The sequence below is a fragment of the Laetiporus sulphureus genome (assembly GCF_001632365.1).
Source record: "Laetiporus sulphureus 93-53 unplaced genomic scaffold LAESUscaffold_68, whole genome shotgun sequence".
Taxonomy (NCBI): domain Eukaryota; kingdom Fungi; phylum Basidiomycota; class Agaricomycetes; order Polyporales; family Laetiporaceae; genus Laetiporus; species Laetiporus sulphureus.
In genome coordinates, this window is record NW_024468577.1 from 77,655 (window position 1) to 103,381 (window position 25,727).

Consider the following 25,727-nt stretch of genomic DNA (forward strand, 5'->3'; position numbering starts at 1 on the left):
GGATTTACTGCATCGATGTTGTGTCCATTAAACATTCAGAATGCAGTTGGCTCCTCATCTGCCACTTGTTGTGCTCGTTGCGAGATTTCTTCAGCTTCCTCTCTCGCAATGGCTTGTTGTTTTTTACGAAGCCTCTGGTAGTGACACGTACTCGGGCATCGTGAGTATTTCCATTCTCCAGCTTGCCAGTTGATTTCTGGATTATGCTGACGTAAGTATGACATCCCAATGATCATGTCTAATTTCCCGATGTCTGTGACTAGCAGACGATGGGTAGAACCATGATCTCCGACTTTGAGGTATGCTTTTACATAGTTGGTTATTTCACCATGTTTGTTTTGGGATCCGTCAGCATTGTACACCTTGTACGTTGTATTAAGCTTGGAGGTTGCAATTCGATTGTTCTTTACAAATCGCTTGCTGATGTACATGGAATATGCTTCTGAGTCGACTAGAGCTTCGGCGCTTGATTTTTTGCCGTACACCCATAATGTAACTGGTAAATAGAATGATGATAAATTTGGAGATGAATTCTTTATTGTTACATTATCATCCTCTGCGTTGCGACGATCTACAGAGGTGTCTGATCTGGGTGCTAAATGTACAGGTCTTATATAATGTTCTGGGGACTCTGACGAGCTGCCTACAGATCCCCTTTGAGAAAACCCTTCCGATCCCTTTTCGAAGAGCCCTCTCCTGCCTTCCTTGATGAACTGGATCCATTCGCTCTCAGGCGCCTGAGCCTTGAGAGGATCGTGGCGAAATCTTCGTCTGACTCAGATGCATCAGGCTCGCTTTCCGAGTGGATGCTGCGGTCGCTGATATGCGCAGCTGTCTCCTTACCCTTCCCCTTAGTCTTAGAGGAAGAGCTCTTCTTCTTTTGCTTCTTCTCTTCTTCGGTATCAGAGCTTTCGCTCTCTGCATCTGATGAAGCAGAATCAGATACTACCTGTCACGTCTTGGACGACTTGGATTTATTCCTGGCGTCATCCTTCTTCCTCCTGTCCTTCTTCTTCGCAGCTGTCTCCTTCTCCTTCTCAATCTGCCTCTTGACATGGTCTAATTTGAAACAATCAGTGCAATACTTGCCAAAGCGTTTCGACGATTTGAAGAACGTCGGCTTGTTCTTCTTGCAGTTGGCGCAAACCAACTTGTCATCTTGCACGCTTCGCGCTTTGCCCGATTTACTCTTTCCCTTCTTCCCGACTGCGTCAACCTCCATAGCATTCGGGTCCTTGGTTTCGGCCTTGGCATGGTGGCCTTCTCGTTGTAGTGACGTAAATATTCGGAGTGCAAATGTAAGGAATTCGGTCCATTTCTTGGGCCAGTTGTCCTTAGTCGTGTCTGCCAGCATGAGCAGCCACATCTTCTCCGGAATATGTTTCTTGATTTTTTCGATCAAATCTTGATCCGAGAAGCCTGTACCGGTTGCCTTTGGACGGAAGTCTTCTGCGAACTTTCGGAAGTCTCGATGATCCTTCTTGATGAAGGTTTCTAGCTCCGTTCACTTTTTGTCATCCTTGTCCAATGATTCATATACCGTGCGGAGTTCAGCGATGAACTCCGCCCAAGTTCCTGGTGCCTTATTATTTTCGTTTATTTCGGTAATCCAATGTCGCATGTATTCGCGTGCTCCTCCTTTCAGGAGCAAGAGGGTAGACATAATTTTGGACTCGTCTTTTGTATGTCCAGTATATTTCAACCAGAGCATGACTTGTTCGAGCCAATCATCGAGATTGACTCCATCCTTATTGCCACCATATTTTTCTGGTTGATCAATTTTTACACCTTTACCCTTGCGACCAAACGACGGCTCATCGTCGTCATCCGTGTCGTCGACATTGTTACCACCTTGCCCTGCTTTCCGTCCCTGCGTGGATGCCCATGCGCGAAGTCGATCATGTGATTTCTTTAGGTCTTCTCCTCTCGTTTGGAGATCCTTGATTTCGTCGTCAACTGCCACAAACGCTTCGTTCGTGGTCTTGTTTTCCTCGAGTAAAGCTGATGAGGTTTTCTCCAAGTCTGCGATTCGAGACTCAGATTGTTGACGATGTTGGTCTAAGAAGACCGTCCGATTGTGAAACTCCGTGGTGTTACGTTCCATTGTATGCGCTTGGCGCTGAATAAGATTTTCATAATGTGCCACCGTTTGTTGACGCATTTCTTCCACCACGTTCGTGACGAGATCGACTACCCAATTCTTCACATTTTCAGGTATGTTCGCATTTGGGAGTGCTGTGTCAGCAAGGGCTTGACGAATGATAGGATTCGGGGGTTGCAAAACAATATTGAGACATGCGGGAAGCTCCGGAGATGGAGCCCGAGAGAAGCTTGGATCATTTGGAGTGGGAGTCGTCATTTTATAATTCTTCCTCTATCTCACGAAGATGTTCTTCGAACTCGACGATATGGCTATTGGTGATTGTAGCCTGTCGGGCAATTACTCGTCCTGAGCATTGGTTTCACAGCAAACAAAGGTCTCGATGGATGACCTTGACGAAGGGTTGCCACAAAAACCTGGTTTTGTCCCTGACTGTGGGCCACTGATGATTATGATGAATTTCGCAAATACGCTCAACTTCTTCAAGCCAATCGACGAAGCTATTGTAAGCTTCGGTGAGACGGTCTTCGGGTTCTTCGGATCCAATAGGGATATAGCAGATATGAACCGCGACGTTCCTCCAATCAAATTCTGGATAGATTTGGAGGGCGTAGATGTGATATACATCGTGGTAATCGATGTCAAACGTGTCCTCGTATGTAGCAAATGCTTCGCCTGCTCTGTCTCGAAGAGCACATGAAATTGAATCCCAAAGATAATCGAAGGTGTGACCGATTGGATTTAACTGCTCGAAGTTATCAAGATTGTTCGAATCGCCAGATGAAGACATATACAAAGTGAATTTTCATATCTACAGCAAAGGTCGCCCTGTGACCTGTATTCCTAGACGATACTTCTGAATAATATCTCTGATTATCCAGCGAGCTTCTCCGCCCTGATGCTTCCTTTCCTGGACGTAGTTGCAGAAGTCGCGAACCACGTGTTGGTGAACGAAGGAAAGTTTGAATTCCGCTATGTCGTTGCGGAGAGATTCGAGCTTGAGTATGAGATTCTCGAGGTCGAAGATGTCGTGGTCGTCAAGCTGACGACGGTATCGTTTGGTGAGTAGGATATGAATCTGTCGAAGGGTACCTTCGACGCGCTGAGTCGAGATGATGGAAACAGCGAGAGGATAGATAAAATGAGACCCTGTAGCGGTCTCGACGTATGTCCCTTGATTGAGATCTGGACCAGATGGTCCTGCAGGTAGTCTCGGTCGCCTGACCGAGGGAGTCTGGATAATAGAAACTGAACTAGTGCCGCGAGGGGGCCGACCTCCTGTAGAGATGTGTTCTGGCCTTGGCAGGGGTCTTATGGGCCGCTGCTCGTAGAACTCTTCTGGAGTTCTCGCTCGAGGATGACGGATGACACCGTCGATGCTGCGCAATGCCTTGGTGCAGCTTACGCTGGTAGAGTCGGCGACTGACGGAACGTCAGGTGAAGATATGACACCGCTAACGTGCGGGTGGACGTGCGAAGACGCAACACTGTGGCGAGTACGCTGGGCAGGCACTCGAGGCAGGTAAGATAAGCAGACTTATTCTTCTATCACAAACTTAGGATGCAGAGCGCCGACTAAGCCTATGACCTTATGATCAAACACTTACTGACTGTTGTCGACGTAAGGATGGACACAAAGATGATCAAGGTAAAGCAGTGCCTTGCAAGTGAGCACTGGTAATACTGTATGGATAGGCGTAGCAGAGATGAGAATAAGTCTGGGGGACTTATACGTCTCAGAGCTCTGGCTTATATACATGAGCGGAGGGACCCTTGGTACCCTGATACCCCAGAACCACTAGCTAATGGACATTGTCTGATTGGTTACCACTACCTGTCAGACTACGTGTGTCATGTATGCCGAACCTCCGAACTACTTAGTAAGACCATGGGAATAGTATTGCCTGTAATGGCTACATCTCCGGTGGCGTGGTATCTATCTACCTCGTGCATGTGAACTAATATCCCCTTAAGGACATATCTCCAGTGGCGTGTATCTCCTTCGTTGGATTCGTCCGGAGTCCGACCGTTGCTTCTAGGTGGGATGATATTACTGTATAAGTTAGGCTTACCTAATACCAGCGCTACTTGTCACATGTGTGGATATCACGTGATATGTCACGTGACTAGACCTGGACCTTCGGAGCATCTAGGACTGTTAGTACTTCACATACCAGTTCGTTCCTTTCTGAACAGCCTAGCGCTGATGTCAAATGATGTCTTGGTCACGTGCAGAGGTGAAAACGTGAAAATCTGTGACAGTTGTTGTCAATTTTCACCATTTTGGCTTGAGAGCGGCTTTTCTCAAGTGGTCCACGAAACGGTCTTAAGGACCTGTCACATGTGATGTCATGTGACAGCATGTGACAGCACTCGCTGGGCCCCTCCTCTTCAGGGATAAATCACCTCCTGAGGTCGATACACACACGCTATCAGCTCATTTGGGTGCAGACATCATGCCTCTTGACTATAGATATATTTAGCATGTTGATCTTTCAGAATCTCTCTTGCTGCATGCTATGAGAGCCAAAATAAAATTTCATAAAAAAGCCTTGAACAGAAAAAATGCCATATTGCAAAAGAACAGGCACACCACCTGCATCTTGTCTTATGGACCATGAATCCTCTAATCAGTAGCTACATAATATTTTTTACTGAGCAATTTGACCTGGAAATGAATGAGGAAAGTGCTTCTGTATAAAGGACTGGTAGTGTATAAAGGACCGGTTGAAGACTCACGGCAGACATGATGCGATTTATCAATGTGGGAAATTGTGTGTAAATGTCGACTGATTTCTTACACATGCGACAAATATTTGCAACCACAGCACTTCATGTTGAAAATGTTTCACTTTGGCTGTGAATGTGCACTATTTGCTGTTTAAATGCTAAATTGGCAAAGCTTTGCCACAAATGTAAAACATCAGCCGACATTCCCACACAATTTTCCACATTTGTAAATTACTTCACGTCTGCCGTGACTGTAGCGGCTATGACCTGGAGTCGACGTTAGGTGCGATCTGGCCAATCTCCCACATCCCTTCCGGTGACAACTGTGGGTGAGATTTGGGCGCAACCTGGTCGCTCATCCACATCTCTCCCGGATGAGATTCAACCCCAACACGCAGTGACAGCGAGCGCAACACCGCCATGATGCAGTCGAAGACGATAGCAGGAGGAGAGTGCATGCGCGCGGGTAAGGTGTCCATTATTGGGTACTTCCGACCACGCGGCACGTGACCGCTCCCGTTCACGTTGGTGGCGTCCCTTGTCACGGCAGACATGATGCGATTTATCAGTGTGAAAAATAGTGTGGGAATGTCGGCTGATGTCTTACATTTGTGACAAAGATTTGCCAATATAGTATTTAAATGGCAAATAGTGCACATTTGCAGCCAAAGTGAAACATTTTCAACATGAAGTGCTGTGGTTGCAAATATTTGTCGCATGTGTAAGAAATCAGTCAACATTTACACACAATTTTCCACGTTGGTAAATCGCACCATGTGTGTGGTTCTGCCCCGACTAAGTGAACGGGGAGAAAAGGAGGAGTAGTCTCAGCTCGCTGGCCGTGCATAACACCTTCTGGCATTCATACCGATGGCACACACTATGAAGATCCGTGCACGGTGCCCGACCTGCATGAAAGCGTCCACCAAGAGTTATGGCACAAAATACTGTTAGACTGTATTGCCTAAAACTGCGCACGCGAAAGGCACTAGAAGCAAAACGGCACCAGCAAACCCCACACTATCCTACTGTACATTACAAGTTCTCCAATCATCTTCCACCTCAGCCTTCAAGCAATGCCTGAGCCGCCTTGCGGGCATTCGCCTTCATGCTCTCGACCTGCAATTCGAGGTTCCGGATCTGTGCACGCGCCTCACGAAGCTCAGTAGTGATGCGCGCGTTCTCCTCCTTAAGAGCAGAAACCGCGAAGGTGTCCTGTTCGAGTCCGCACCAACTGCGTCAGCAAACAGCACGAACTTATAGCGCCGTATACGCACATGTTCTGGATTGGTGACCGAGCGAGTGAGGGTCTTCGGTTCGTGGGAGATTGCGACCGGACTAGAAGGAGTCTTGGTGACAACCGGGGATGGAGGTTCGGCTTGGGCAGGTGTGCTCGGAACAGAAGCGGCCACGGGTGCTGGCGCGCTGGACGTCTTGGTAGGAGTAGACACCAGTTGTGGCGCTGGCGTCGATGGAACGGCGGAGGGAGGGGCACCAGCGGAAATCGCACCTGTGTCAAGGCTGACCAGGTTCGGAGGCGCAGTCTTGCCTGAGAAGAACTCCGCTGCGGAGAGGGCTGGCTCTGAGGACGGAGCAGGAGGATAGATGTCGGATTGGAACGATTCAGACTATCAGAGTGATATATTATTCCACTTGCACAAAAATCGAAGATGTCGTGAAACGTACTTTCCGTGGGACGATGAATGCGATGGGCTCGATCGCAGTGGCGGTGAGCTTGTACGCGCGGGCAATCTCGCATTCTGAAACGTTCAGGGCACGGCGAGGGAGGAAGCACATGCCACGCTGAGGATCAGCCGACTTGAATTCCGAAAGGCCGTAGAGCTGATCGCCCTCGTACTCGTAGTATCTGATGTTCCCGTCTCTGGATCACAAGGTCAACGATGTTTTGACAGTCGCACTGTATGAGAACTTACCCCTTGCCAGCTGGAGAGCGTTGATATCATCAGTAGAGCTTATGTGAAAAACTACGTGTCACATACCAAGGAAGAGAATGTTGTTGTCCGACCAGAATGGCATAAGGACTCCTGAAGTCTGATCAATCGTAATCATCTTGACGTTCGTGAGTCCACCAGTCTCCCATATCGCGACCTGACGGTCGCTCATTTTGCTGAAACCAGTCGTTGCAATGTTGTCCCTCTCGCCCATCCAGACAACGCGTGCACCCTGAACAGCGATTAGCCGTAACGTAGCAGGTCACACGACAAAGACACTTGCCTTGATCCCGCCATGTCCTTCCGTAACGCGCACAGCATCACCGCTCGCACGAGGATCAAAGAGCCTGATCTTGCGATCCCTGCATGTCGTGACAAGGAGGTTGCCGGAAGGGTTAAACGCCAGGCTCTGGATTGCATCGCCGTGACCACCGAGAACCACCTTCGGGTGCTCCGGGTTCGCGAGGTCCCACAGTTTGACAGTGTGGTCGCCCGTCGTGGTCGCCAATACGTTGTTCGCGGTGGGATGGAACAGGACCTGGCCTGCTCTGCGCGGCGAGACGTCGATGCGCGCAACGGGGTCAAAGTCTTGGGGCTCCCAGTGTTCCTGGCCCCAGCCCTCGAACACAGAGGGCTCAACCTTCCAGATCATTACCTTGCCATCATCGCCGGCTGAGGCAACGACAGAGTCATTAAACGGCGACCAGTCAGTATCGAGGACGGGGGCAGAGTGGCTGCGCGCGAGTGGGATCAGGTCGGGGAGCTTGTAGGGAAAACCATGCGGAAAGGGTTCGAAAGGCGAAGGAAGGGGCAGGATGGCGAACGCGCCGCCTCCCGAAGCGTTCCAGTTGATGCTGATGTATCGCTGTTGCCGTTGTCAGGACACACTGTCACTCCATGGTGGTGCATACGCGACGTACGGACGACGCAGAGATAAGATTGGTATCCCATGCGCTGCTGGACACCTTGATGTTGTCGAAGCCATACTCTTTCTTCCCCTGCTGTCCAAAGACGTGGCTGCGTGTGGTCAGTGTACGGCGACAGCTTGCAACGTCGTTCTCACCGATATTTCGACGCCCGTACGAACCGTGACATGATGGCGTGTCAGCGGAAGATCAAGTGGATAAGAACAGTTTCTGCTGCCCAGCTGGAGGAGGGATTAATGGGAGGGAGGCGTGTTGTGCAGGAGCGACGGCGCGGAGATGAGTACAAGTTATACAGCACATCAGTGATCGCGATCTGGCCAGTACATATCTGGAGATATCCGCGAAACGTTACAATAGTCTTTATTCTCAATTTCGACTCTTTCACCCCTCTCCGCTCGGGCTCCCGTGGGTGCGGCTCATTTCTCTATTTCCCTTCGTCAACGCAGGTGTTGCCGACGCACCTCCTCATCATGACCGCAATCCTACGGCTGGCAACCAGGACAGGTACTCGACGCGTCGTGCCCGCGACGCGGGCGTGGAACGCTCAGACGCGTCTTTATGCTACGGCAGGTGGTGAAGTGCGTTACATTTATACATCTTGCTTCGAGATCTGACAGACCAGAGCAGCTCAAAAAGACAGCGCTCTACGACTTTCATGTTCAGAATGGTGCGAAGATGGTCCCCTTCGCTGGGTATTCTATGCCTCTCTCGTACGGAGACGTCGGAGCGGGTACGCATCAAACTTTTCGGCGTGCATTTCTAAGGTACTTATTCACTTCAGTGGCCAGCCATCATCATGTTAGGCAATCTGTCGGGCTGTTCGACGTAGGGCACATGGTGCAGTCCAAGTATGTGCAGTCCATTGTCGAGTCCCGGAGAGCCTGACCGTGCCCAAGCTTCCGAGGCGCAACGGCCACTGCCTTCCTTGAGTGGCTGACGCCCTCATCCCTGCATTCCCTCCAACCGTACTCATCGACGCTTTCAGTCATTTTGAATGAACGTGGCGGTATTATCGATGACACTATCGTTACGAAGCACGCGGACGACGCGTTTTATGTAGTCACTAACGCTTCCCGCCGCGATCGCGACCTCTCGTGGTTCAGGGAGAAGCTAGAGGAGTGGAACACGAGCGAACGGGCGAAGGATGGCAAGGTCGAGCTCGAAGTTCTCGAAGACTGGGGCCTGTTGGCTCTCCAAGGTGTGCTTGCACGCATACACGCATACACGCATACAGCGTGCTTCACATGTCATCCCAGGTCCGGAGGCTGCACAGTACCTTCAGGGACTTACGTCCTTTGACCTCAAGGCTCTGACCTTTGGCAAGTCTGCATTTGTTCCCATCGAGGGTTATAACCTACACGTCGCTCGCGGCGGATACACTGGAGAGGATGGCTTTGAAGTGCGTCCTAGAGATCCTGCGTTCATTGTCGGATGCCTCATCATCTTGATAGATCTCCATTCCGCCCTCCGAGACCGTAGAAGTCGCTAAGCTTCTCTCCAAGCCCCCCGTGCAGCTTACAGGACTTGGAGCACGAGACAGCTTGCGTCTTGAAGCTGGCATGTGTTTGTACGGGAACGACCTCGACGAAGATACTACGCCGGTGGAGGCAGCGCTGACGTGGGTAATTGGTAAGTCCGCGGCAATTTCTAATTATGCCCACTTTAAGCGATCTGCATCCTGTAGGAAAGGATCGAAGAGAGACAGCGACCTTCATCGGGGCGGGAGGTATTTTGAAGCACCTGAAGGAAGGCCCTCCAAGGAGGCGCGTGGGCATGATCGTTGAGGGTGCACCAGCGAGACGTGAGTGCGCCGCTTACTGCTGGCATACAACTGCTCACGGAGTCATCATCTCAGAGGGTGCCAAGATTTTCACGCTAGGGGGTAAAGAAGAGATAGGTGAGCTATAACACCTTTGGGTATCGTGCCGTGACCGGAGGCTCCGCAGGCGTTGTCACATCGGGCATCCCTTCGCCTACGCTGAACAAGAATATCGCCATGGGCTACGTTCAGTCTGGATGGCATAAAAAAGGAACGGAGCTCGCGGTTGATGTCCGCAATAAGCTCAGGAAGGCCGTGCTAACTCCGATGCCGTTCGTCAAGACGCGATATTACAGAGGGGAGTAAGACTCTTTCTCGAGGGTCTCTAATCGTATCTGAGAAGGGTTTCTGATCTATTGGTGGTGTGCTGGTGTAGCGACACATTCAACTGTGTATTTGCTTGCATTGCATGTATCAATGGCAGATCATTTAGCGCTATCATTCCTGCGAACCGTTCGTGCGAGGGATCATGCATATGCATGGTCTCGACCACAAACGCGTCTCGTCACCAATCATGTGATGCGTGACATTTCGTTGTGCCATGGCTTTCGAATGCCAACGTTCTCTCCTGCGGTCCTCACGCTCTGTTCACCATCGTACCAATCATTAGGTCCATCTTCGTCAAACCATGAATACATTTCCAGTGCTCAGAAATGCATCCCAGCTTTCCAAGTCAATCAGACATCGTCGTTCCCAGGCACTGAACGCGCCCATTACTTTGGCTTCACCAATTGCCGCTTATGCAATGTGAGGTTTCAGCGGATACGTCTTTGTATGCGCAGAAAGTCGGCCAACACGCTTCTAGCACCGAATGTGATATCTTTTAGGTGCTGGCTGCGCCAGTTGCAGCTACTTACGCATTTTTCCTGTGTAGAATGAATAAATGTCATAGCGAAATATATATAGCAACACAAGGCCCGGCTCAGCGCTCCATGATCCTTGTACATTACTGTGGACTATATGGCTAGTGAGGAAAGCGGCCGTCAGTTCCTGCACAGTACAGACTACCAGCCCCGGATATCACGCAAACGAGATCCTGCGTATATGTACTCCTAATTATAAGCAACTATTTGCTAATCTGTCTCAGCCTCCAAACCTATGCCCCTCTGGTCAAGAAACCCTCACGGAGTCGTACCTCTGATAGTTCCTCTCCCCAGCGATCCTCCGCCGGTGCCACCACGGCTTATGCCCCTCCCCCTCGCAGGCTGCACAGCACGACCACCGCCACGTCCTCTCGGCACGTTTCCATTCAACCTGATCATGCCCCCTCTAGTTGCTGGTGGTCCATGCACGCCTCTGCGAATGAACCCTCCGCCTAAGATGCCTCGCATCGGTGCCTGCGTCTGCATGTCCATTCGCGCACTTCCGCCCATCGCAATGTTTCCTGATGTAGTCGCCTGTGGGGACATCATACCACGTCCTATCCCTCCCATAGCCCCGTTGAAACCTCCACGTCCTCTCGCCATCGCTGCGCCGCGTTGCATTATGCCTGCCCGCCCACGGCCAAATCCTGGTCTTGTCGCGCCACGTCCAAATCTGATCTTCGGTGGAACGAGCGAAAGAGAGCCCATCGCCCCCATAAGCGTGTCCATTGTCTCGTCCTCCTTGTTCTCGCTGGCTTCATCTTCGTACTTTCCTACCGATTCCTTCCCGTTCTGCAGCTGAACTTGTGTTCCATTCGCGCCAGACGCCTCTGTTTCCCCATCCATCTTGGCATCATCCACTTGTGTTTCATGTACCTCTTCCTCTCCTTCATCGTCGCTTGCAATGTCGCTCCCACTACCGTCGTCCATGTCATCATTCACCTCCTCCCGCGCAGCCCACTTCCCTCGAACCATGCTGGCGCCCTCGCCCCATCGCTTCAAAAGTTCTCCCACTCCCTTGTTCGTTACAGCGAAGAAGTATTCTTTCGGATATCCGTGCGCCTGGATGAGATGCAGCCGCCGCGCCTTAGGTGTGAGGAACATTTTCGAGCATGTTGTGAGGTGGCACGCAAACTTTGATTGAGAATATAACGTGTCAGCATCAGAACATGCGACAAAAGGAGCTGGAATAACTGACAATCTTTTCTCCTCTATCCTTCCGTATCGAGGCAAGAGGATCGTGGCATTCTGCCTGATGCTATTCCAGGGAATGCGCCATTGTCAGGGCTCTCCAACTGACGGATATGTCCGAAAGGTGAAAACATGTAGACTGTATACTCACCAACTCCAACAATCTCGCATCTGGAAAAACACAGCCACATCCTCTCTCCTCACAGACGTGCGCATGGTATTTTGCATAGTGGGCCTCAATATCACTGCTGCTCTCCAGCGGCGTAGGCCGATTCTGAGGAGGATTACATGTCGGCGGAAGGGTGCAAAGGAAGGGACTAGCACATGTCGACACGTCCGCAGGTAGAGCAGTTCGTACAGCCTTTGGCGTAGGTTCTGGTGAGGGAGAAGGGGACCACGTGGTCGAAGATGTTTGAGACTGTTCCCGAGGTCTTTTGGAGGACATGTAAGCGATAGCGAAATGAGTGTCGTTGCAGCAGTCGTAAGGTGGTCGTAACAGAAAGCAGAAAGCAGAGGACGTGTGAACGGTGAGCGCTCCAGTAAGCGGCTGTGGCCTAAGCCATCTTCTCATTGAGTGATATACGCAATGTTCATCTCGAGCTCCAGCCCTCGATAGTGCCTGAATAGACGACTTATCAGATGAGGTGGAAGACGGACGACTAGGACTCATTTAAGAGTATACGTTGGGAGCACAAAAGATGGCCAACGCCGGGATCGAACCGACGACCTTGGCCTCACTTACAAGCATCACCAAAACCAAAACCTTTCAATGTTGGGTTACCAGAAGGTTGCAATCTTAGCACCACGCTCTAACCAACTGAGCTAGCCGGCCTTCAAATCAATTGAAGTGTGTATTTATCAATCGCTTACTGTTCTCAATGGTTTCGAGACTGCTTGCAAGCTTGTACTAACACTGCCACCATGTTTTTCATCGTGAGTGCTCAAACGTTGTCTTTCGTACATACTCCATGTCGTCTTCCCTTAGAAAGAGCTGTCGCACACAATCTTGCTGCACCCTTCCTATTTCGGGCCTCGCATGCTGCAGTTCCTCGAGTCTAAGCTCTATTCCGATGTAGAGGGAACATGTTCTGGCCAGTTCGGGTACATCATCGCGGTTGTATCGATCCTAGACATCGGCAAGGGTATGGTCATCAGCGGTAGTGGTCAAGCTGAATTCATCACACGGTATCGGGCAATCGTGTTCAAGCCATTTAAGGGGGAGGTCGTGGACGGTGTTGTGAACAATGTGATCAAGGTCTGAGCGTCCAATTTTCTCAAAGCTTTCGATATATATCTGTTCGACCAGATGGGCTTTTTCGCCGACGTTGGACCGTTGACTGTGTTTGTCTCACAACAAGTAAGTAACTCCACTCCGTGTCACCGTTTCTCGCTGACGTCTGGTGTAGCTGATCCATCCGAATATGAGATTCGACCCCAATTCAAATCCGCCCTCATTCGCCTCAGAAGACCAGGTCCGAGTATTAGTTGTTGTACTTGTAGCTGGACGCTTACTTTTATCGATAGATCATTGAGAAGAATACCAAAATCCGACTAAAGATAGTGGGAACGCGTGTGGACGCGACCGAAATCGTACGCATATGGTGATTTCTGTCGCTTCCTTTCCCTCACTGTCTCCATCACAGTTTGCCATCGGGACCATCAAGGAGGATCATTTGGGCGTCATCGAATGAAGCGAATATAGACTTCTGTGTATAGATCGTTTCATACGCATTCCCGTTCTGACTATCATGGCTGTCGAACCTTGTCATTAATTGCTGTCTGTATCAACTATACTCGTCAATAAAATATACCGCATGGTTTCTCCTCAAGTAACAGATGGCGGCGATTATTGTGAGTGCATTGGCTTGCAGCCAGGTGACAGTACGTGAACATCCAAAGGTCCATAGATATTGAATACACATATAACTATAGGCTGAAAGCAACTGCAACGATACATACGTTCTGTGTGCACAAGAATAGACGTACAATCACAACACGGCAATAAAATCTACTCCTCGTCCTCGAATCGCAATATCTGCGCGTCTTCATCGACGGGTACTGATCGGTATCCACTACGGTTCCGCATTCCTGCGGTCATGTCTCCGAACCTGGATATAATCGCTCCCCACGCGATGCCTGCAAGTCCCATAAGATACCACGGCACGGATGCGAGCGTGTCGAGTGCGCTTGAATTGCTGACATATCTCGGACCACTTTCTCCTCCAGGTAGTCGAATCGTCCTACCATGCATCGTGAGCAATCGCCACATCTGTACATCAAGTGACTTACCCTCTTGCCAGACCATGCTTGCGGTAGAACCACCATCCAAAGAGACCGGCAAATGCGAAGGGAACCATCAATACTGTGAACCAGAACCAGCCGCTATGGCCTTTGATGCCGGGGCAAAGATGTTTGTCGCCCCGATCTAGACGTTTTCCGCCGTCGCACGTCGAATACGGAATCTTGCGATATTCAGTCCGTTCATACCAATGGTCCTCTCCGTTCCGGCATGAGTCGTCATCAGGTAATGGCTGTGTGCCCGGCACGAGAACGCACACGCCGCTCTCGTCCCTGTAATAGTTGAATTCGCTGCGAGAGTTTAAGACCATCGATTAAACAGGCAAAGATTACACACAACCGATGTGATGAAGACGCACCACTCGAAATCACTGTTGTCGCATTCGCAATTCTTCACAACTTTCTCCGTAGCTTTAGGCTGGTTGCCAACTACGCAATTTGCATCACGGACGCGGCGATGATAGAGAGTCTGCAGTTGGGAATGAGATGTCAGAGATGATAGAGAGCCTACAGCCACAGCACTGACCTGCCTGCCGAACAGACATAACTCGTTACGCTGTTCACTGGGACTCCATAGCTCAAAGTCGTCATTGCCAGGATTTTCGATACTCAGCACACCTGTAGCAATGTCACACTCGTGCGAATGAAAGAGATGTGGCATCGCTCACATTGCTTGCGTGTGAGTGATGAGAAGTCGATGTGGACAGCGACATGCACGACGGGTGAACGAGGGTAATATCCCATCAGGATGAACCTTCTGCTGGTGTCCGACGGCACGGTGACAATTTCCTTCACTCGGATCTTTTCGTCGGTGAACCGGTACTCGCGCCAGTTTAGACCCTCATCCGTACTGAACAGAACATGATCCGTCGGCTCTTCGTCATTCGCCATGATGAGTATGGAACCGGAGTCTCCGAATTCCCAAAGATGGGCATCCTTGTGCACTTCCTCCCATGTGTGTCCCGCATCACGGCTAAGGAACGTGTCGCTTTCTGTGTACTCAGCGAGCGACGTGCCCACATTGCCAACAGCCATGAGCAGACCAGGGACGGAGGGCGTGCTGTAAGTAGCACGCGCATCATAGCGCTCGGTGTATCCATGGATGTGCAGGGCGCAGCTCTATGAGCGTACACCGGTCATCTCAGTTCCCATCACCTATGTCTTATCAAAGCAACTTACGGCACTGTCGCACTCGTAGTCGTGATTCAACGAGTCGGTAGGAGGAGGAACGAGACGCTTCCATGTCCCACCTGGGGAAAAATCTCTCAACACTGAATAAAAGGCTGCTGCGACGACTGCGTACCGTCATTATGTGTAATGCGAGTTTGCAGCTTCTTGCGACCCGATATGATCGCTTCTTGGGGGTTCGACACCACGTTGATGAGAGCGATGCCGTCAAGTCCGATCATCTTCTCGAAATCCACGTATCCAGCCTCGTTGCGATTGACATTCTCGATGGAAAGACCGTAGTATGTACCGTTCGAATTCGACTTGAGAATGTGACCCCAGTATAGCCCAGGGAGCTCAGACGTCGTTACGTGAAGGAAGACTGCCTTTGTGCTGGATTCAAGGATCGTATAGGCCTAGAGAGGAGATGTCAGTAACGCGGCGCACACATTCATGGTTATAACCTGACGCACATGCTGATCAGGCCTCATGTTGGGAGGGAATAATCCGCTGGCGAACTTTCTACCATCCAATGAAACTTGCAAGTCGAGGGCCTGCTTCTGCGTTTGGTACTGAAAAAGGATACCGGTCAGCAATGAATGGCAGGCGCAATTGGTTCGTCGCGTTCACCTCCGCAACAATCAAAAACTCGCTGAACTTCGCAAAGCCGACCACATGGTCGAAGAGCTTTGTTTGCTCACTAAAGAACCCCGTCCCGCCAATCAGTTGCAACGGGTTCTCCATGGAGAAGAACCGCTGCGATCCCTCTTTGTTCTTATACACCTCGCAGATTATCTGGTTAGGGTCTACCAGCAGTTCCGCATCTCTCGCCCACGCGCAATTCCGTACATACTTCTCGATCAACGTCCACTTCTCTCCATTGTTGCGTGAATAGGACGCCTCCACGTGACAGTTCTCTCCGAAGCCTGAGCATCCCTCACTGCCCGTCCAGATCAGGTAGTCCGACTTGGTCGGGTGGAAATGCAGAATCGGCAGGCCAAAGTTGTTCGGCGGATTGGGAACGTTCATCGTTTTCCACGTCCGTCCGGTGTCAGTGGTGTAATAGTGACGATTTGTAGGGGTGATCAAGTAGGCGCGATCATTGGTGAACTTGTGATGGTAGAAAGCAACGAAGCGTTCCTCTGGGACAATCTGTCGCCACGTGTATCCCTCGTTGCTGGATTGCCAGATCGTGTTGTCAGACAAGCGAACGAGGATCGTCTGGATGAGCGTTAGACTCGGTCATCTTTCGCGGCATACAAGACGACTACTCACAGTGGAATCCTTGAAGTATGCAAATTGCACGACAGGGGCCTGGAATTCGAACTAGACATTGATCGGTGAGTAGGTGCCGGACGACTCCACCATCACTACCTACCGTCTGGTGTATGATCTGGCCCTCCGCTGGCTGAGCTGAACAAAGTCTGTATTAAACTGCGCAGTATCAGAAAATACAGACATACCATTCGAGCACGGCTTTTCCACAGGATCGTCCTTTCGTACTCCTCTACTTCTATCACACGTATTGCCGGGAATCAACCGGTAGCCAGAGGAACCTCTGTAGGTCTGATCTTGCTGATCTGGAGGGCATACGCCTGCAGGTATGGGCTCCGGCCCAACAGGCACGCACACATTTCCTTCGCGCACGAAATTGTAATCGCTGACGCCGAATTGCAGATCAGAATACGAAGCGTAGCTATGAGAAAAACGAAGAAAGACTGACCATTCGTAATCCTCATCCGTGCACGGACAGTCTTCCTCGTGTTCAACTGGGTCTGCAAACTTCTCGCCGACATAGCAGTCTGCATCTGGCTTGCGACGCTTGTACCATTGCTGCGCAAGTAGCAGTGTCACTCAATCACAATCTCACCATAGTTGCGGTTGACTTACCTTGTGTCCCATCAGGCACTCATGCGTCAGCGAACGTGCATACCATCTCTCATAGTCGTCCTCGCCGCACTTCCTCGACCGCATAGGCAGGAAGTCCAAGAATACCACAGCATAGCGACCCTGGTTGCTTTGAGCATCATCCTTCGCCACTTGCCCTACGAGCATGAACTTTTGCGAAGTCGAATCGGGCACCGTTGTCAGTATACGTGCGCGAAGTTTGACACCGAAGTTGAGCGTGCGCCTGGACTCATGAGTTGTGTCTCGATAGAGTTGTATGATTGTGAGGCTATTACGCACCATGTACGGCCCAGATCGCTCGAATAGCTTACGCTGTCCGTCGCATCTTCATCGTCTACGACCACCATGATGCTCCCCTGGTCGCCAAACTCATATTTGTGCGCACCCATACGCACCATGGTCCATGTCACTCCCGCATCTGTGCTCAGGAAAGTATCGCACTCATCGTACGGTTTCAGATACGCGCCGATCGAGCCAACGCCCATAACGAAACCTGGCGCTGGCGAGGAGAAGACACGTCCGAAGTTGTGCGGGACAGTCACAGAGTGCAGGTGCAGTGAACAATCGGCATTATTAGGGTTACACCAGATACCCCGTCCTTCGCTGTCCTCCGATGGTGGCGTCAAGCGGGACCAGGAACGGCCTGCGGGAGTTGACATGACACGGATTTTATGAGGACGCACTGGGTACTCACCATCGTCAAACGTTATCTTTGTCTGTAACTGCTTCGTCGCCCCGCGTCCCTCCACTTCCTCTGCATTCGCCACCACATTCGCCATCCCGACGCCCTCGATCCCGTAGAGGTCTTCGAAGTCGACGTACCCCATTTCATTCCGGTTTGTATCCTTCAGACTCTCCACGAAGAACGTCCCGTTCGAGTTGCTCACGAACAGCGTACCGATAGTCGTTTGATCCTGGAGCATGACGTCCACAGCAAGCGAGTGTGTCGTCGACTCGACGATCGTGTACCCATTCTCCCTCAGACGAGCAGACGACGCATGCGGGAAGCGGGCTTTTGCCCAGGTCTTGGTATCTACGGAGACGTACAGCAGCATCTCGCCATTGTTCCCAGGCGAGAGGTCTCTCAGAGCGACCACGGCGAACTTCGATACAATCGCGAACGCCATAACACCCTTCGCGTTCTTGCCGATGCCGAGGTCCTCGATCTTGTTCTCATTCTTGAAGAAATCGGTAGAGGAGAATAGTCGGCTGGAGGAGAGCGCATGCGCGCCCGAGGTAGTGGTCGTATCAAATGCCACACAGTAAATCAGGTCAGGATGTGCATCGTGCTTGAAGTCCTTGCTGCTGTGAGCGAACTGGCAACGTGATGTCTCGGCAAGAAGTAGCTGAGGCTCGTCGCTAAAGGCTTCCTTGGTATAGTATGTCTGCAGGCGCCGTGAGATCACGAAGAACATAGCCTCCGGGAATGACGAACGTACTTCATCATGACAGATTGATCCCCAGCCTGTACTCCGTTCACAGCTCGTTCCTTGGTACAATATGTATCCGTACTTTTTGGGATCGGAGTGGAACGACAGAGGTTTTCCGACGAGGGCTGGTTGTATTGGCATCTCAAACCGACGCCATGTTCTGCCTCGGTCCTCCGTTCGATAGTGTGTTGTGCCTCTAGTCAGTACGAATGCCTTACGCAGCCTCAGTATACAACACATGTCAAAGAAGGAGCTCACATACGTAGCTGTTGTCGAAGGGATGCTCAATGACCATCGAGGCTTGTCCCTCGGGTATACCATTGGCTTTGTTCCATGTCTTACCCTCGTCCGGAGACACAAAGACATCGCCATTCACTGCATCATGATATATTGCAGTCTATCACAGAAGGAATGAGCAGCATGCTCCATAAATGAAAATATGGAACCTGCCGTAGTATCGTCGAAGAAGAACAGCCTGCTGGGTAGATTCTGAAAAGCGGTGACAGAGTGTTCGGGTTGCTGTGCTCGTACGACGAGCAAGAGCGGCATCAAGCACGCGTACCAGAACAAGAGAGCCGTCATGTGTAGAATCATGGCGAACGAGCTGCTCGTTGCGCACCACGAGAGTAGTACTCAGTGGCCTGCGCAGACTCAGGCGAAGCGCCCGACTGCGGGCCACACATGCGCACGTGACTCAGCCCGCGGTACTACAGGCGCTTGTTCTCTCTGTCGGTCACAAGCACTGAATATTTTGCTTCCGAACGGCGAGCGAGAGATCCTCTAGAGCCGGACAGCAGTGTGTCTGCATTGTGGCTCCTGCTGCTCAGCGTCGCCTTCGACAATATTACACCGACCCTTAAGTGCATCGAGCTGCGTCCCTCCAGTTGAACAAGGGTGCTCATGTAAGCCGCTTAACGTCTACGCCATTTTTGACGTCGCAGATCATCCGGAGGCTACAGTGCTGCGAGTTTGTGATCCTAGATGCGAGGTACTCGGCGACTTGTCGTAGCGCAGGACAGGCAACTCGACCTCCGAGATGATTGTTCATCGAATTGTGGGTGGGACTTCACTCTATCCGCTCAATTCTTGGATTTAACTTCTATCATATATTTGATGTGTGTCTGGCCGTTTCGAGGTTTGTTCCATCGGTGTCGCCGCCACGAATCTTCCCGCTTGTGTTCATGACTACTTCGCGACCCTGAATTCGTTGCGTGAAAAGCTCATCCATTCATTCTAGAGACTCTTGTCTTCCGTCATGCCATGCCTATGTCCGCCACCCGAACGTCTGGACTCGTGAACGGGTGCGCTTCTAGCGTGACAACAAATCTGGCCTCGCTTCTTCATTGCATCCCTCCCCTGCATGTGTCACAAGCCCTGATGGAACTCGGCTATTGCCAAGTCTCTCCCGCGAGCCCACAGAAGCCCACAATGTGGCGGATCGTTCGCTCGGCCCACAGGGTTGCCGCTGCAGCAGCTATGACCTTGCATGTACCGGTGAGTGAATGAGCGGATGCTGTTTGTAAGTATCCGGAAATGATGCGTAGCTGAGTGGGCAGATGATGAAGCAAGCCATATGATGGCGTAGTCAGGTCACGTAATATATTCCGGTAATGTTTCTCATATCGGGCTAGCCCCAACGCACTCTGCCCCAGCCGGTCAAGCCACGTATTTTTCAGTGCGATTGCTAGCCATATCGCAAATCACTTCGCTTTCTGATTTCCAGCGAGACTTCATCACGTTTTTTTTCAGACTCAGCATCCTTCGACGCGCTACGGCCTGGGGATTGACACCGCTTACCATACTCGGCAGTCCTGCAACAGCTTCGGGCCCTGACGGAAACCTGCTCGTGTGTACAACGCGTTCCGTTCGGGATGCGTATACCATTCAAGGTTTGGTCTTGTCTTGCTCCGCTATTTGCAACTGAGCTCGTGTCTGGCACTGCCTGACAGACCGCTAATTGGGGTCACCTCTATCTGATGAAAGTATCATGCTCTAAACGTTTCTTTTCATTCAGTGTGGCGCATACTCATTGACAAGGAGTTCCTGATCACGACGCGTTGGTCGCAACCTGTGGACCGGTGAACATTCCGGCGCCGTGTGCTTACCATAGTCTTTCTTGTCATCCAACTACCGACACACTGACCGACCGCATACTGAACGGCGCTACATCGTACCTTACGCCAGCTTTACGTGTACAAATCCGCATGCCTTTGGTCCACACCGTGCACGAGGATGTTTCGGTTGATACGCATTTGCCTAGAATATCTCCCTGACGGCCAGCTGTCATGAGGCGTTCGCTGCATCAAAGATACAGCTAGCGCATTCCAGACTAGAACAGCAGTGGCGCTGGTTCTGTTCTGGACGTTTGCTTGTTGCGTTCTCAGCCTATGCATTGGGTGCTGGCCTTCCTGCCGGGCGCACTCCCCGAAGGCTGTTGTCGCGGGATGGCGCTTGATGTGCCGACATCTTCTTCCTTTCTCCAAGTAGAATAGATTTTCAAGCCTCCCAAGCGCAAGGTCAAAACGCAATGTTTGTTCATATCATCGAAGGCCCTCTTGCAAGCGAAGTGCTAGCGAAGCATAATCAATTTATGCGCATAGCTGAAATGGAGCCGTTCCGAGCCGGCTACCATGCTGATTTGCATCCGGCAAGGGCAGATCGGGATTTCCTGCTATTAGTATCTAAATTCTCCCGCGCCGATCGCTTCCCGAAAGAGATACGATTTGCGCCACGTTTCCAAAACCTTCGTCAAGCGTTGCAGCACCGTTTAAGGGGAACAGAGTCTCCACTCCACGGCCCTTGGCCCGCATCCAGAATGATAGGAATGACTCGGCCTGCATTGAATCGCTAAAATGACCTTGCTTGCCGATGGAAGATGCGTTCACACGTCACTTTCCTCTCCAGATTATCTACCCGGTGCGGCCGGGCAAAATGCGATCAAGGACAGCGTATAGAGCGCGAAGATCCAGGCTCGAGATAAGTCCGGCTACGTTCGCGAGACGGAAAGCTCGGCTATCGTGGCGTCATTAAATATCGTGCTTTCCAGCGGGTCTGCGTTCCTGCCGTGCGTTTCCTGGCCAGTTCTGCTTTATAAGGGCTGGAAATCATATTTCGCAGATACACCCTCCTTTCTCTGGCGACATGGCTTCTGCTCGTACCGCGCATCTTGTCCGGACTCCAGATTTCCAGCGCATCAGCGACTATGCTCCGCTGGAGGAACGTATTGCTCTGACCTATCGGAGAGCACGGGCTATTGCGAAGGCATATGGTGAGCATCGCCTTTGCTGTATCATGTCATCCCGTCATGATGTTCACACGCGCCCTGCGAAGCTCTCACGGCGGACGATGTCCTCTACCTGAAGCCGAAGTTTTGGGAGTTGCACATGGACAACATTTATGCTATGGATGGTGGCGCATTCACGCTACTCACAATCCAGTACAACCTGGCCGCCGGCACGTTGGCTGCATTCGCAGAAAAGCGCCCCGAGCTTCGTCCTCTTATGGACCAAGTCATGAAATTCGACGTCTCGTGAGTTTATAGCCCATCGGTTCTCGACTGTTCCTGTCCGACTAAAGAGCGTCCCCAGGGCACAGTATCTACTCACGGAGCAAGCCCACGGACTTGATGCTCCGAACCTGGAGACGACCGCCACATTGCTGCCTAATGGAGAGTTTGATCTCCATACGCCACACGACGGAGCACGGAAGTAAGGCACAACTCTTGCTATACCATATCTTCCGCTAATATGCATCTCAGATACATGCCACCAACTGGCCCGTTTGGCGCTATTCCTCGAGTGGCAGTCGTATTCGCCAAACTGGTCGCGGATGGCGAGAACCGAGGCATCCGTCCTTTCATCGTCGCGCTGGGTGACGGAAAGCAGACGTGTAAGGGGGTCACAGTGAAGTACGCGATCTCCTGAGCGGCACAGTGCATAGACTCACCCACTCCAGATTGTTGCCGCAGCGTGGGGGTATCAAACCGGTCGATCATGCCGTTACGTCCTTCGATCATGTGAGGCTCCCCTCGACGGCCCTTCTGGGCTCCCTTGAGAAACCAAGGAATCTCCGGGACAACTTCATCTCCTGCATCTGGCGCGTCTCCGTAGGTTCCCTTGCACTGGCAGCCATGGCTGTGCCGCTCCTCTCCGTCAACGCCTACGTAGCTGCGCGTTACAGCCTCCGTCGGACGGTGACCGGCTCCGACGGCGTCCGCGTACCTATCATGAGCTTCCGCACGCAACAACTCCCGATTATGCAAGCTATCGCACAGGCAGCGGTTATCCGGGCCCATGCGAAGGCCGGGGCTGCGATCTACAAGGATACGTCGATTGACCACCGCGTGCGGAGCGGCGTCGCGGCTGCGGCCAAGGCATCCATGACCCAACATGCATGGTCAAGTCTCGCCATACTTTCTGAACGGATCGGGGCGCATGGTGTCTTTGAGCACAACAGTGTCCTGCAATCCGAGGTGCGCCCTGACCGTGATGCAGCTGGATATAGATGTTGACATCCGGGCTATCATCATAGTTGCTGATGCGAGGTATCAGAATTGCGGAAGGCGATGTCCTCGCGCTGAGCATTCGTAAGTGGTCGCCCAGTAACGATCACCTTTTATCTTCTCACGAGAACACACAGGTCTCGCGAACGAGCTTCTGCTGGGCCGCTATTCCATGCCAACGCCAAAGCACCCGGACTGCCTTCTGGCCCGACACGAGATGGGCTTATTCGCCGAATGCCGTGCTCTTCTCGAGAAGGTCGGCGGCAATCATCGCCATGAGAGTCTCTCCCGGCTGCTTCTCCCTCGCTGCCTGCCTCTGGTGCAAGCCATGGGACACCGCATGGCGTACGAGTCGGCTCTCGACGGTGGCGTCGACAGGCCACTGGTGGATTTGTATGAGTCCGAGATCGTCCTGTTCGACTCTGCTTGGTACGTCGAACGCGCAAATCTCCCCCGATGGGCGCAGTTCGAGATGGAGGACAAGGCGCTGAGTGCTGCGATGCCCCATCTCGAGGAGTACCTCGCAAAGACGGGCGCAGAGCCGTACGCCACGTCGCCCATCCTCACTGAAGAAAGCTGGACGGCATTCATCAACGAACTGCCCGTGTTCAAGGGCAACGCCGAACTCTCGCTGATCTCCTCGCCGCCTACTTTGGCCCCTGCGCCTCCAGTTCAGGCGCACCTTTGAACCGTCGTCCAGTCTCGTACGCTGTGAAAACGTCGCATTTGCCATGATAGGAATCCCTTTCCTCCCCTCTCGGATGTACTTATAGATATGTAAGTTAGATTATCTTGCACGCCATATTAGCCATGTTCACAAGTATGCACCGTTATACATGTCCATTCCGCGCGTTCACCCTCTATGAGTTGGCCTGTTGGCTAGACGTTCGAACGTTTTGGACATGGCGTGTTGCATGATGTGCGTTGTGTCGCCACAGGAGCTAATTCATATATGGCGAAAATGGCTGCCTCGCGCCTACGAGACACCTTCCCACCATGCCACCATGGACCCACAAGAACACATGTACAATCCGATTTGACACATTAAGGACCGATTGCATGCGGTGCAGGCTTGGGTTCAAACTAGACCCGATCACGCCTGAACCACAGGTCGCTCATGTCGTGCGGATACCGCGCGTGGTGAGCGGTGAGCGCGACTTACCTGAATGACATTGTGACCACAGATCCGATCAAACACGGAAGCCAGCTGGAACTAAAAGGCAAGATAATAACTCATTCAGCTAAAAGCATCTCCCTAGGACAAGCTACTAGTGATGGAGAAAATGGATGGCGAGCCATATCAAGATAATCAACTTTGGGTATTTGATTTGACAAGGCCTCCGAACAGGGCCTGGTATGCATGCGCACATAAGCCCTCCAAGCAGGCATTGAATGTTGAAAGGAAGAAAAAACCAGAACAACAGAATACACGTCCTGAACGACCTTTTTTTCTTTTCTTTAGTAAAGTCGTGTATGAGACTTGCAATCACGCAAATTTGAAGGCGGCAGAACAAGCCGCCTCTGGCCCTCCTGGAAGCCGAACACTGTGAATGTCAGGGCTCTCAACAGGGCCGCAAGCCTGCGTTAGTTGAAGTTTTGTGAGAGAAAAAAGATCTTGCGTTCATGTAACTTGGGTAAATGTTCTTTGAACTTCGCGGGGACATCGACATCCTTGTTATCAAAGCAGGAGGGCGTGCTCCTCCTCCAGAGCGACAGCTCGACCTTCGTCAAAACCTTCAATTTCGGGTTCGAGAGGAACTCGTCTATCTCGGTCCATTTGACCCATCCGAGTTGCTGGCAGAACAGCATCTCGACGTAGAAGGTCACCGTCGTGAGGCGAGTGGCGTTCAACTGTGACAGGATTTCCGAAAACCACGACATGTCGACCTGGATGGGAGATTCGAGGCGCAAGGACAGGCGCAGGGTCTGCAGCGATGTGTTGTTCTTCAGATTCAGAAAAGGCTGCATCGAACCTGTCATGTGGCGTCGTGGCGTCAGTTTGAACTTTACTCTGCACCATGATGGAGCTAACATACCTGACGGGGACATCGACCCTTGGGTGTGATCAGATAGATTGAGCGAGAGCGTCTTGACTGAAGGGCCGGCGAGCTGAAGGAGCATGTCGAGATCGCCTGGATTGTCGCAGCCCCAGGAGAAGTGGATGTTCTCGATCTGAACGGACGTGCGGTGGCGTGAGGCCCACTTGGCCACAACGCTTGGATAGCTACACAGTTCGTTGACATCGAGCCACTTGAGACGGAGCTCAGGACCGTTGTTAGCGAGTTGCTTCTCGCACTCCGACGTGTCCCAACACATCCCCTCCATACGGACGCTCTCGAGCTTCGGGAATGCTTGCAAGAGCTTTACGAACTCGCAAGGGTCAGCAAAGTCGCAGGTGGACGCCCACAAGTCCGACACCGATGAATACCGCTCGAGGATGGTCTTCTGCGTGTCCTTGTGAAGATCCTGCCAGATGATGGCATCCAGCGCGAGCCTGTCAACGTTGTGGAAGAGGCTGAGGAGGGGACGCGCGTTGTCGACCCAGGGATGAGACACGGGCTCGCCATCGACACAGGCATCGATGCTGAGGCTGCGAACGTATCGAGCGAGGTGAGAGTCGTAGAGCTTGGTGAGGCGTTCGATGTTACTGCAAGAGTCGATGCGGACGGAGGAATGGATGTGAATTCTGCTGCGTGGGAGCCAATCCCGGCAGGTGAGTGAGCACGCGGCCAACGCTGAGCGCTGATACGTGCGACCAAGTTCGTCAATGACCATGTCGACCATCTCCTGCGGGACGCGGGTTGTCCTCCCGGCCCCGCTCGTTACTGGCATAGGACGTGA

General features: G+C 51.8%; 9 protein-coding genes and 1 non-coding gene across 10 annotated transcripts; 4 read left to right on the top strand and 6 right to left on the bottom strand.

The window, feature by feature from the left end:
* Positions 1 to 643: 643 nt before the first annotated feature.
* Positions 644 to 2,359, bottom strand: LAESUDRAFT_764121 (uncharacterized protein; the record flags this gene model as incomplete). Its single annotated transcript, XM_040913385.1, has 3 exons — positions 644 to 908; positions 957 to 1,480; positions 1,541 to 2,359. The coding sequence occupies 3 exons, from the start codon at positions 2,357 to 2,359 to the stop codon at positions 644 to 646; spliced, it is 1,608 nt and encodes a 535-aa protein (XP_040758731.1).
* A 124-nt stretch (positions 2,360 to 2,483) lies between these two features.
* Positions 2,484 to 3,170, top strand: LAESUDRAFT_764122 (uncharacterized protein; the record flags this gene model as incomplete). Its single annotated transcript, XM_040913386.1, has 2 exons — positions 2,484 to 2,756; positions 2,949 to 3,170. 2 exons carry the CDS (start codon positions 2,484 to 2,486, stop codon positions 3,168 to 3,170), a joined length of 495 nt encoding a protein of 164 aa, XP_040758732.1.
* A 2,485-nt stretch (positions 3,171 to 5,655) lies between these two features.
* Positions 5,656 to 7,978, bottom strand: LAESUDRAFT_731714 (microtubule binding protein). Its single transcript, XM_040910100.1, has 8 exons — positions 7,847 to 7,978; positions 7,704 to 7,800; positions 7,067 to 7,648; positions 6,832 to 7,015; positions 6,766 to 6,775; positions 6,518 to 6,713; positions 6,109 to 6,459; positions 5,656 to 6,046 (listed from the first exon to the last, which is right to left on the bottom strand). Exons 1-8 carry the CDS (start codon positions 7,876 to 7,878, stop codon positions 5,894 to 5,896), a joined length of 1,605 nt encoding a protein of 534 aa, XP_040758733.1. The 5' UTR covers positions 7,879 to 7,978; the 3' UTR covers positions 5,656 to 5,893.
* A 148-nt stretch (positions 7,979 to 8,126) lies between these two features.
* On the top strand, positions 8,127 to 10,193 carry LAESUDRAFT_731715 (glycine cleavage system T protein). Its single transcript, XM_040910101.1, has 9 exons — positions 8,127 to 8,287; positions 8,337 to 8,439; positions 8,491 to 8,557; positions 8,606 to 8,907; positions 8,966 to 9,108; positions 9,161 to 9,338; positions 9,394 to 9,510; positions 9,565 to 9,606; positions 9,656 to 10,193. Exons 1-9 carry the CDS (start codon positions 8,180 to 8,182, stop codon positions 9,832 to 9,834), a joined length of 1,239 nt encoding a protein of 412 aa, XP_040758734.1. The 5' UTR covers positions 8,127 to 8,179; the 3' UTR covers positions 9,835 to 10,193.
* Positions 10,194 to 10,649: 456 nt separating this feature from the next.
* On the bottom strand, positions 10,650 to 12,027 carry LAESUDRAFT_664842 (uncharacterized protein; the record flags this gene model as incomplete). Its single annotated transcript, XM_040905155.1, has 3 exons — positions 10,650 to 11,525; positions 11,590 to 11,649; positions 11,734 to 12,027. 3 exons carry the CDS (start codon positions 12,025 to 12,027, stop codon positions 10,650 to 10,652), a joined length of 1,230 nt encoding a protein of 409 aa, XP_040758735.1.
* A 254-nt stretch (positions 12,028 to 12,281) lies between these two features.
* LAESUDRAFT_t89 lies at positions 12,282 to 12,414 on the bottom strand. The gene has a single exon. It is a non-coding gene; the product is annotated as a tRNA-Leu (tRNA).
* Positions 12,415 to 12,503: 89 nt separating this feature from the next.
* On the top strand, positions 12,504 to 13,409 carry LAESUDRAFT_752909 (uncharacterized protein; the record flags this gene model as incomplete). The annotated part of the gene is made up of 6 exons (XM_040911752.1): positions 12,504 to 12,515; positions 12,568 to 12,837; positions 12,889 to 12,939; positions 12,989 to 13,054; positions 13,107 to 13,172; positions 13,226 to 13,409. 6 exons carry the CDS (start codon positions 12,504 to 12,506, stop codon positions 13,271 to 13,273), a joined length of 513 nt encoding a protein of 170 aa, XP_040758736.1. The 3' UTR covers positions 13,274 to 13,409.
* On the bottom strand, positions 13,337 to 19,022 carry LAESUDRAFT_731718 (Oligoxyloglucan reducing end-specific cellobiohydrolase). Its single transcript, XM_040910102.1, has 19 exons — positions 18,836 to 19,022; positions 18,648 to 18,782; positions 18,395 to 18,598; positions 17,650 to 18,340; positions 17,235 to 17,598; positions 16,938 to 17,178; positions 16,771 to 16,880; positions 16,511 to 16,707; positions 16,426 to 16,460; positions 16,323 to 16,373; positions 15,678 to 16,268; positions 15,521 to 15,619; positions 15,184 to 15,463; positions 15,060 to 15,130; positions 14,549 to 14,999; positions 14,407 to 14,498; positions 14,240 to 14,349; positions 13,872 to 14,171; positions 13,337 to 13,822 (listed from the first exon to the last, which is right to left on the bottom strand). Exons 1-19 carry the CDS (start codon positions 18,977 to 18,979, stop codon positions 13,591 to 13,593), a joined length of 4,398 nt encoding a protein of 1,465 aa, XP_040758737.1. The 5' UTR covers positions 18,980 to 19,022; the 3' UTR covers positions 13,337 to 13,590.
* A 2,431-nt stretch (positions 19,023 to 21,453) lies between these two features.
* Positions 21,454 to 23,881, top strand: LAESUDRAFT_731722 (acyl-CoA dehydrogenase NM domain-like protein). Its single transcript, XM_040910103.1, has 7 exons — positions 21,454 to 21,653; positions 21,716 to 21,914; positions 21,973 to 22,092; positions 22,143 to 22,292; positions 22,340 to 22,856; positions 22,916 to 22,970; positions 23,024 to 23,881. The coding sequence occupies exons 1-7, from the start codon at positions 21,527 to 21,529 to the stop codon at positions 23,572 to 23,574; spliced, it is 1,719 nt and encodes a 572-aa protein (XP_040758738.1). The 5' UTR covers positions 21,454 to 21,526; the 3' UTR covers positions 23,575 to 23,881.
* Positions 23,882 to 24,175: 294 nt separating this feature from the next.
* Positions 24,176 to 25,686, bottom strand: LAESUDRAFT_687317 (uncharacterized protein). The gene is made up of 2 exons (XM_040905949.1): positions 24,923 to 25,686; positions 24,176 to 24,859 (listed from the first exon to the last, which is right to left on the bottom strand). Exons 1-2 carry the CDS (start codon positions 25,668 to 25,670, stop codon positions 24,471 to 24,473), a joined length of 1,137 nt encoding a protein of 378 aa, XP_040758739.1. The 5' UTR covers positions 25,671 to 25,686; the 3' UTR covers positions 24,176 to 24,470.
* Between the last annotated feature and the right edge of the window lie 41 nt (positions 25,687 to 25,727).